General features: G+C 42.4%; 1 protein-coding gene across 4 annotated transcripts in view; it reads left to right on the top strand.

Moving 5' to 3' along the window:
- Gli3 (GLI family zinc finger 3) overlaps positions 1 to 11,001 on the top strand; it is a 296,986-nt gene that overhangs the window by 116,763 nt on the left and 169,222 nt on the right. For 3 of the 4 annotated variants that reach the window (XM_010610855.3, XM_010610854.3, XM_010610856.3), the window contains one exon: positions 3,850 to 4,092. In XM_010610855.3, the coding sequence (XP_010609157.1) occupies positions 3,850 to 4,092 (243 nt within the window). Of the gene's footprint in view, positions 1 to 34; positions 99 to 3,849; positions 4,093 to 11,001 lie in introns of those variants that run through there. The other variant, XM_010610857.3, reaches the window with a different exon arrangement.

The following is an 11,001-nucleotide window of genomic DNA, read 5'->3' as shown; positions in this document are numbered from 1 at the left end:
GAGACTAGGTGAATTCTCCTAGAGGGTCTGCACAGCTAGAGAAAGATCCCTGAGAGAAGTTTGCCGAAAGTAGCTAGCCAGAGCTTGGGAACTGAGTTGTAAGTATGATCTGCTCTCTTACCCTCATGGCTGCCAGGTCTGGGGCAAGACAGGAGTCATGGTATTAAAATGGGATTGTGTGTGTGGCGAGGGTGATTCAGCTGAGCATCGATGTTAAGGGAAAGGATGGTGAACACGTGTGCTATGAGCTCTTCATTAGCCATTTTATTTAAGTGACAGGAGGTGTCCCTGCTTAGCGATGCCTGGCAGCATTTGGTTTTTACATTTGAAGAATTGTTTGAAACTTTTCTCTCTCAAGTCCCGTGCAGAAAAGCACTTGCCTCCTCAGTTGTAGTGACAGACTGCACAGGAGTTTAGAAGCCAGCACTGAGGAGCATATGTTTGAGTCTTGCTTCATGCAGCAGGATTACTTTGTCCAGACCTTTTTGATCCACATCCTAAGCACTGTGTGCATTGAAGCAGCTTTTAATTTTTCTGAGTTGCCTGTACCAAGAATGCCTGAATCCATGTCTGTTTCTTTTGGATGAGTTTGGAAAATCTGGGGCAGCTTCTAAGATGTGATGCTTTGGGCAGCTGTCCCCTTGCGGGCAAAAGTTTGTTCACTTGCATTTGAACAAGGATATACAGGAAAAAAAGGAGGTAAAAAGTGGGATTGTGATGATGGTATTTCAAGTCCATTTTTTTTTCCTGAAGTCTTTTAGTGAATTGCACATTTCGGTTTGACCTCCGGGTTTGCAGCTGTTAAGCAGAGAGAAGCTCAAACAGTTGCCCTGTGTTTGGCTGTTAAAACCCATTGGCAGATGCTCTTGGAGCAGTGGGCTGTTTGCTTACATTTTTGCAGCCGACTTCTGCTTGTTGCCATGGTGGACACTATGTTTCTGTCAATAATTTGGCCTGGCATAGCCTGTCTGAGCTGACTCTCAAACTTTATTGAACAGCTTGGCTCAGCTGAACAAGATGAGACAGATTTCGTCTTTTTGGCTTGCCGCATTGGTTGCTGAATTCATAAGAGCAGGCAGGAAGATAGCTTGCAAAGTTTCTCTCTCCCTGTATGCAGAGTGCTTTCAAGACTGGTAGCCGTTTGTATTCAGAAGCATGTGTACTGTCAGGTTTTTATCTGTGAGTGCATCAAAAGCAACTCTGCACGAGGTAAACTTCACGAAGTCCTTGTCTGCTGGAATTTTCATTTTGGGGGAAGCATTAGGTAGAAATGTCATAGCACCAACTACTGTAAAGTGTACCGATGAGTGTTTTTGCCTTAAAAAACATTCTCGCCTGCATTTAACTTCACTAAAGGGAATGATGTATTTTCTGTATTAAATATTTGAACTTTGCTTACTTCTTGTTATAACTTTAATATCCACACAGGTTGGGATAACTCAGAAATTATCATGTAGCTAGCAGATGCCCCTATTTCTACACCCTTCTCCTGAGGCTCCTGCTTCCTTCTCCCAGGAGGTTGGGGGCAAGGCTTGGGAGGCTGTCTGGTCAGACTACACCGATCCTTCAGTTATCGGTGAAGTTGGATTCAAATGCTCGCCACAGAAAGACATCATTTCAAAGAAACTTGAATTTATTATAGGGATGCAGTTTTAATGGAAGAAAAGTGGATTTCTTCTAGGAAGATTAGGTCAAGAAAATCCTGTTTTAAACCTGGAACAGATTAGTAGAGCTTCGTTATTCATCTTTCCCAGAGAATGCTAATTACGTGTCAGAGTCCCCCCAGGAAGGGCTTCCTAGCTCCTGGGTGAAAGTCCATTCTACAGAACAAGCACCTCTGCTAGAAAGTCACTTCGGGTTGGAATTTCAAACAAAGGCTTCACACAAAGTGCCCATTAGGGGAAAATATGACTCGGTGCATTTGTAGGTAAAAGAAATTTTTATAAAACTGACACAAGTTTTAGTGTTTTTGACCCTCTTTTGCATTTATACAACTGCAAAACCCTGTTCCTGTGGCCTGCAACTTCACTGCTAAGGAAGTAGAAGGGCAGACCTGTGCCTAAACATGTTAGAAGGAAAAATACAAATGTAGGGATTTTGAAATGTCGTTTGTTTTAAAATTACCAAAAGCATAATTTGAATTCCTTTGGGAAGATTAATGTGAAAATGTGGGGTTATGGCAATTTTTATGTTTTTTTAGTTGTTGCTTGATAGATTAAACTTGTAATGAATGCCTTAATTATAAGGTTTTAAAGTGAAGATCTGCACATAACGATACTAAAATAATATTTCACCGTTACCTTAGAGTAGTCAGCAAATTCAGCATAAGGACCAAAGCATACCTCATTTCTGTTCTGCTTTCCAAGCCATTTGCTAGGCTAAAAATTCATTGCTTATGTTTCAAGTCCTGCACAGGAGCAGAATGACTTGAAGTTGTTACTGACTTTAGGTAGTAGTTCAAGTCCTTAGTTGACAAAACAGCATGTGTTATTTTTAGTCTATATTTTTGTGGGTTGCCTGTGTGTGTGGCTCTACCTTCTCCTGAATCTGAATCTATTAAGGCCTAGTTTTTCTGGTTTTCAGAGGCTTTTAGCTGGTCTTTTCTGCTTTGTTGCTTACTCTGAAGATAAGATGTTGGTAAGATGAATTCAAAGTCCCCATCTGAAATGGACAACAATATTATTATACGTATCCTCCAGAATAGTTTTTGATTTTTATTTTGAGGTGAGGACTGTGAAACCAGTTTTGAAGCAGATGTTTAGAGCGATACATGGATATCCTTGTGTCCATCAGTCCTTACTGCTAGAGGATAGTTTGTGCTTGGAAGTGCTGAGTTGAGAGTGTTTGTGTGACTGGATCAGATGAGTTAGGCAACCTGCCCTAGGTTTTACCTGTCTTTAATTTTATGGATTGATCACATTGCAGAAAGCCATAGTGGATAAACAGGAAGTTCTTACAGATCAAAGGGAGCTGAAGTATTAGGGAGCTGGTTAGCAACTCTCCATGGAGTTTCGTCCATGTGTTTCTTACCTGTTTAGAGAAATGCATCGACCGGTATCAGTATCACTGGAGCCTTCCTCCATTGGCCTGAAGAGTCCAAAGTCCAGACTTCCAGTCTCATTTCCTTTTCTTGTTGGTGTCCTGGTGTTGTGTGTTAGCAGGAGGAGGAGGAATCTCTCAGGAGGCATCTTTATTCCTTGACACCAGTGGGATTTCCATTTCATTTCTGCCTCTGTTAGGTCTCTGTGGGTTACAAGTCTGACTACAAAAACAAACAAGCAAAACAAAACAAAATGGCACAGAAACTCTTGGATCACTTTCTAATAGGTCATACATCCTCTGAGGAACAAAGCAAAATCTGGGCACCCCCCACCCAGAGCCACCAACAGCCCCACCAGGCAACTGGACTTCTCATCATCCCAGAGACCGTTTCCTCAGGGTGGACAAAGGGCGGCGGAACACACATGTGTTGAGGCTGCAGAGACTTTCAGACCCATGTGGGACCCGTGGGACATGTGGGACCTGTGGGATATTGGCACATCCATATGGAATGCTCCCGTGGCAGAGTCAGCCCTGAGTCTGAAAATGGTTTGTCCACCCCCTGGGTCTTGGCTTAATAGGCTAATTTCCTGCTTCATCCCTTCCTGTGTATTCTGGACCTTTACTCACTGGCACGTTTGTCTTACAGAAACCCCATCATAGGTGTGTAGCATGCACGGTTACCAGAAAGGGGAAACAGGCTTCTCTTTGGGGGCAGGAAAAGAGAGGGAGACTGAACTGGTTGAAGGTCTTTTTTTTATTGCTTCTTAATGTGGCTTTTCGAATCTTTCATTCTTCTTCTTTCTTTAGAGGATGAAAGTCCTGGACAGATCTATCACCGAGAGAGAAGAAACGCAATCACAATGCAGCCACAGAATGTTCAGGGGCTCAGCAAAATCAGTGAGGAGCCTTCAACGTCCAGCGACGAAAGGGCCTCACTGATCAAGAAGGAGGTCCATGGGTCCCTCCCACATCTGGCAGAGCCCTCAGTTCCTTACCGCGGGACCGTGTTCGCCATGGACCCAAGGAATGGTTACATGGAGCCTCACTACCGTAAGTGCTTCCTCCCTGACCCTGGGCATCTGTTCAGGAGCTATGGAGAAGGCTGTGACGGTGTGTGTGTGTGTGTGTGTGTGTGTGTGTGTACGTGCGTGTGCACATGGACGCACACAAGTGCTTTATGAAACAATGGTCTTGTACAGTTTATAAAAATGGCTTAACTTTTTTTCTACTTTATTTTCCTACTTCTATTCCTTTTGCATTCCTCTTAGAGACATTTTCTTTCCTGCTGAAGCCATTTCAAGCCCTTTTAGGGGTGACTCTCAGAAAGGTGGTCCATTCATAGTACACGCACGTGGACGTGGACCTTCCCTGAGAACCAGAACCAGATTGGCTGCATTCAAAAAGATGCTGCAGGATAAAAATTGGTTCGTGAAGGAAGTTGCTAAAGCAAGCTGCATTAGAAGTCTTTAATGACAACTGTTTTCATTTTTAATGATTTTTGATTTAATGATTTTGGCTATTCCTGTGTTTAATGGTTTCTTAAAACAAACTCTTTAAAACAAACAAACAAACAAACAAAACCTCTTTTAGCAACTCGGTGCTAAATTTATTAACACGGAATAATTTTTTTCTTTCACCAGAGATGTTGGAAGCTCCTTTTGCAGCCCTAACAAAGTTTAAGAAACTGACCAGGTCTCTGAGCACAAGTATACAATAGTTTTCTCCAAAGAAAGGATGTAAGGGAAACTATATAAGGGTTCAGTTTATTTCTGGCCTGTTTCTCGTTTTGAAAAAACACAATTTGGTAGTGGGATAATGAAGTTCATATTGAGGTGCCAAAGCACGCAGCTCTTAATTACAGATTTATCACCTTGCCAGGATTCAGACTTGCCATTTAACCTTCCTGGCTCCAATTCCAGATGATCCATTGAGGTCCAGAGAGGGGGACTGGTTTGTGTTTCCCTTTTTCCACATCATTCAGAAATTTTAGTGTTTTAAGGCAAAAGGTCATTAGCCAGATGACTGATTAGTGAGGACAGCTGATTAGTGCACGTTTTTTTGCTCAAGAAAAGTGCCCAGGATAAAAGCTAATTTCATCCCTTCGTTAGTTGGCTTGCAGCAAAGCGGAATGTACACCCATCAGATCAAAGGGCCTCGTCGTAGCAACCTTAAGTCTCAGCAACTGCCTCTCGCCCTCTACCAGATCATATTGTTGGAAAAAAATGGGAGATACAGTACGTTTTAAATGGAAAGGGTGTTTTTTAAAGAAGTGGTCAGAAGTATGGAAGCAAAGGTCTAGTGGATTTTTCTAAATTTTTATTTTAAGGCTATTGCTTCTCTCTTTGAAAAGTGCTCATCAGTTTTATTGCTGCAGAGGTTTATATAATAAGGAGAAGATGTCCGGGTCGTGGACTCTTCTTTCAGTTAGAGTTTTTGTTGTTATCATTTTGTTTTGTTATTTTCATTTCTTGTAAGAATGAAGATTTTAAAATAGTGTTGTTGGCTTTTTCTCTGAGCTCATTCTGAAGTTTTCTACAATACATTTTTATTTGTGAGTCTCTTTTAAAATCAGGGCTTTTCACTTCCTTCCTACCTGTATTTCTATACCCTCTAGCACACTTACATTTTTCTTTTTAAGCAAGTCTAGCTGCTTGCCCACAAGCTCTCTGTATTGTTTCTACCTTTCTGTGTGAACAAAAACTTTTCCCATCACATATGGATGTTTTGTTTTCTTTTCCAGATGCCCACGAATTAGAGAGGTATTTAATTAGTCAGGACAGCTGATGAGTACATCTCTTTTGGCTGCAGGTAGTGGGCAGAGAACCGTTAACTTTCTCTGCATACAATTGGCAGCTTGATCTTGGTTCATTTGTTTTAACAGTTTCCGGCTCAGTCCTTTGCCGGTCACTGGAGGGGCCACCTCTCTCTCCACCTGGAAGCCTCCTCCTCTCTCAGTGATCTCTTGGCACCCACCTCCTGGGCACTGGAGAGCTTGTAGTAGGATTTGAATTCATTTATCGTTTTTAGGGCACAGCGCCTTTAAATGGTAGCACTTCAGTGTCCCCCAGTATATTGTTCACATCAGTATTAAAATTATGTGATAATTTATAAACAATGTTAGCTGTCTGTAACCAAATGACAAGTGCGATTGTTTAACCTACTATCTCTATGTATTTCCTAAATTCACCCAAATAAACTGGATCGGTATGTAGTTAGTAGGAGCAGGAATCCTGTACATTGCATAGATTGTCTCAGGATGCAGGCGATTTGGGTTCAAGCTGCAGTTTTTCACTTACTACCTGAGTGACCTTAGCCGAGTGTGCTGACGGCTTCGCGAATCATTTCCTGTCCCTTGAGTGAGGGTCCTGGGCGTGACTGTCTGTGCCCTGGTGTTCGTGTGTGATTTGGGACAGTGGAAATGAAGTCTTTGGTAAAATCTGTGGCACAAACTAAGCTCCTCAGAGTTACTGAGGTGCTTCCCTTCATCCTTTTTCCTCTTCCTTTGTTTTTTTCTCTGTCATCACCACCATCACCAGTGCCACCATCATCAGGTGGTTTGTTCATTCTAAACCAAGTGATATCTGTACTTGTCCCGGTGATGTTTGGTTTACTATAGCCTGACTTGTTGCTGGTTCCCTGAAACCAGTATCTCCATAAACACAGATTAGCAAACAAGTAGGTTAGAAAGCTGGGGAAAAGACTTGAGGTTGTTAGAATTCTGCCCTCTGACTTTTCCAGAGATAATCCTTTCTTATGGAAATTAGAGCGATTATAATCATTTTCTATTTTGTAAGCAAAAACATCATAAAGCTTTTAAATATGCATGAGAAGTCTAACCATTTTCAATGTTTAGCAGAAAGGGTTTTATGTAACAAATGCAAACTTAATAAATACAGAAAATAGGTGCAGTATGATTTATTCATATCAAATAATGTAAAGGTAGCTAAAACTAAGCCTTTAGATTTAGATGGAATGTGACTTGATTTTTTTTAGAGGTTATAACCTCTACAAAAGGTTGTTTAATCTTCTAACAGTATCACAAGAATTTTTTTTAAGGTACTTGGTGATAAAATCTACTTACCTCATATGGATTTAATTAGCCAAGCAAAGCTAATGACTGATGTGAGCTGAAGGTGATCAATTTCCTAAGAATTTTTTTTCTTTTTTTTTGGTGTATTTGAAAAGTAACCTCTGTTTACAAGTCGTAAAATTCTGATCAAATTTGTCCTGGTCTGAAGGGCTGACCCATAACCTACATGCACTGCAAACCTTCAGACGCTCAAGGTGGAAAAACATCCGCCTGGGCCATTCCCCATCCCTCAAGTTGTTTGCCAGCTCTGTTAGAAGAAAAGACTCCTCCAGCCCTGTGTCCCTGACTCTGTGAGCTCGCGCAGTGATTCCTTCATTTCTCTGTGGTTGGAAAAATGTTGACTTTTCAAGATGCCTAATTTGTGCTTCTATATATACTGACTTTGTGTTTCTAAAGTGTGGGTAGGCTTCCTGTAAGACCGGAAAAAGAGAAAAAAAATTCCTTTTTATTTTTCTCCTTCAGAAGGACATCTGTAAGATTTTTATTGCATAAGACTTTATTATACTTGGGTATGCAGTGTTGCATCTTCACAAATCTCAGGCAGAATTCAGTGTATTTTAGGTTTGATTTAAAAAACAGAGAGAGAGAGAGAGACAAATCTGAGGGATAGCGGGCACTTCAAACATCCGCCACATATGTTTGGAATAAAATCCTCAGAGGGGCGCGGGGGTGTTCTCATGAAGGGTCGCTGTGTGTGGACAGGCTGTATATCAAGGCAAGAAAGCAGAGGAGCCTGCGGCATAGCTCAGACTTGGGGTGGGCTGTAGGACCACTAGTGCTTTCTAACTTGGGAGACTGTTTAGGGGCCTGTTCGATATGCTCCTCTTGTAGTCAGGGAGAGCAAACCCCCATCTCCTGCCACAGATTTTTCAGTGGACTTTTTTTTTTACCCCTGCTCCATCTGTAGCCAGATATTTCAGACTCCCATCAACCCCTGCTTTCAGTTAATTGTTTTATAAACTTGCATTTTCTTCCTATTTCATACTATCAAAATGGCTAAAGGGGAAATGGGGAAATAAGGGAAAAGAAAAGATGTGAAAAAGGGAAAAAATGGAAACACGGTCTTTGTAAATAGGGAAGGGTGAAGGGGGTGAAGGGAGGTCAGGGATATGGGGAAAAAATAAGAACCAAGACCTGTCATATAAAGGCACAGGATCCCAACGATGAATGTAACTGTGTTGTTTGCTTTAAATGTACCAATAAACTTAACGGTGAAAAAAAAAACTTGTAAAGGCAGGTGACATAATCATTCAAGCATTCCTGTACCTGGATCGACACTTAGCTTTTATTCTTTTCCCGTGTATGGAGATCATGTGTTTTAGTGTCTTCCCTCTTACTGTGAAGAGTCTAGTTTTCAAGCTGTCCCTGCAGGGATCTTTGTGTGAAGTTCCTCCTATCCCCTAGTCCTGTCGTTCAAGGCCTTTACTGGCTCATTTAAGGGAGGGCAGAAAGATGCCTGCTTTTCCAAAAGCTCAGGTCCCTTTTACAGTTTTATAGCTGTGTAAAGACTGTTTTGCTTCTGCCCCCAACTGCTCCCAAGCAGTAATTCCTCATGGAAAATGTGATTCATTTCTCCATGCAAATGCTTTGATTGAAAACACACCACTGGTATTCTTCCTTATGTTCCCCAGCTCAAATGACAGAACTATTAGTTGCTAATTAGCAAAACCTGAGGAATTAGCTGAAAGAAAAGAAACTGAATTTTTAATTGGCTTGCATTTATTTTCAGTGGAAAGCTGTTGTGCTGAGCCCACTTGCATTCTTGGGTACTAAAAAAAAAATGCGTATTTTTTTCCTCCTACCTGTCTGTCTTTTTATTAGGTGACTTTCTACATCTTGTGAGTGAGTAGAAGAGGACGGAATTATATACATATTTAATAGGTGCACCTGCTCACATTTCTGTTACCATCCCAGTGTCATCTTGAGACTGTGAGAGACAAAAATGCCCACAAGGCACAAGTGAAGAGTTTGGCGTGGACCAAACTGCAAAGGCAGTGACAGTTCCCTGAGCACGTAGTTCCATCTCATCCAGACTCTGTGGACCTCTTTGGAGAGCCGCTGATGGGCCAAGCAGGATACTAGAGTGTCTCTCTAGGAACTCTGATGTTGGATCAGACTCTAGGGCTTTGCTAAGCATCTTACTTTGCCAACGCATAGTCTTGAATTGTAGGGGGAGGTGGGATGGGCTGAGGAGGTATACGCAAGCCTCTGGACCTTTGCATAAATATTACTATGAGTTTAAAAATAGTTCCCTGCTTTTGCTCGTCTCTGTCTTAAAATTCAGTGCAATGACCTGGCTTTCTTTCATCAGCCCAGAGGTAATGTTTTAAGACTAGAATCAAGCCGGGCATGGTAACATACACTTGTAATCCCAGTGCTCTTGGCAGCCAAAGCAGGAGGATTACAAGAGTAGGCCCAGCCTGGACAACTTAATGACTTAGGGAGAACCTATCTCAAAATAAAAAATAAAAAAGGGGCTGGGGATGTAGTGCAGTACAAAGTGCCTGGGTTCAATCTCTAGTACCGGAGGTGGGGGGACCACTAAAAATAGAAACAGACACGGAGAGCTGCTTCGGGGAATCTTTAAAGAGCTCCACTGCATACAGACTTTGAATAAAGCAGTAGAAATGTAGCATTAATCCTTAGTGTTCCAGATTTGAGCTCTTGCTCATGAGTCCTGTGTCAGACGTGGTTGCTATTCCAGGTATTTCAGTCTTGAGAGACAGTAAGTGATTCTGGGACCCACATCACCGGGACAAGTACTGGAACATTTAGAAAAATCCGTTATTGAGTTTAATCCCTGAATTCTGGGAACACAGTTAGTAGAAGGGGCCGGGGGAAGCTTAAAGGCTACCCCAGTGAGACAGAGAAAGAGCGGTGAAGGAGGCCCTGTTTTGCAGGAAAGACCACATAACCTGTTGTACCTTTTTTCTGGCCCTCCCGGTGTCGGTCCCCTTGTTCCCTTCTTAGGCAGACTTGACTCCCTGTGGCCAAAGCCTGAGTGCTCTGCTCACATGGTTGCCTCTTGTGGACTGGTCCTTTCGCTTCTTCCCTCACCTTCATGTTCTTCTTTTTCTTCATGGCCTATGTAAAGTACCATCTTTCAAAGAGGCTTTCCTGTTCTGGGAGCTGAGGGCTTGTGCAGTTCCCATGTGGACACACCGCTGCTGCTTACCCATGCATCCCTGTGCAGCTGCCAGGTCTCCTTGAGCACAATGCCATGAGTCCCGGGGCAGTGTTTGGACTTTCGTGTCCTCCAGAATCCCTAGGCCTGGCTTGCGGGGAGGTGGCTCCCTTATGCTGCCATGCCGTGGGTTGCCTGATCATGTCCACACCGGAGAAGATGTTCTAGATGGTCTTTATCTACCCAGCACAGGTGGCTTTTGGGCAATCAGAAGAGATGAGGGTGCTTCTGCAATCTTCTCCTACCAGGTGTGATTGAAAACTATGGTGCGTGTTTAAATAAAAATTCATTATAGTAAAGACACATTGCCACAAATCCCCCTTGCTTCAAACACACTTATCCCATGGTTCTTACTACTTTTTGAAGGTATACTGGAAGTCCTGCTTCTTGACTTTCTTTTTATAAGATGTGGTCAAAATATGGTGAATTCTGCTAGTGAGCACCATCCGGCGGAAAGGCCAGCTCCTAAAAACGTGACGGTGTGTCCTCTTCCACCTCATTCACCAGATCTGGCATTGTGTGGCTTTTGGCTCTTCCCCAAATTCAGAATGACAATGGAAGGGAAACATTTTGAACTGATTCAGGACAGCAGGGCAGCCAGGCCAGCACAACTAAAAACACTGGTGATCAGTCATTGTGTGTAACCTCTGATCTGAACTCAGCCATTTAGTCTTTTTTTTTTTTT

This window comes from Fukomys damarensis, unplaced genomic scaffold (assembly GCF_012274545.1).
Source record: "Fukomys damarensis isolate Sample0158 unplaced genomic scaffold, DMR_v1.0_HiC HiC_scaffold_17, whole genome shotgun sequence".
NCBI lineage: Eukaryota > Metazoa > Chordata > Mammalia > Rodentia > Bathyergidae > Fukomys > Fukomys damarensis.
The sequence above is the reverse complement of the archived record's forward strand: the minus strand, read 5'-3'. Positions and strand labels throughout refer to the sequence as shown.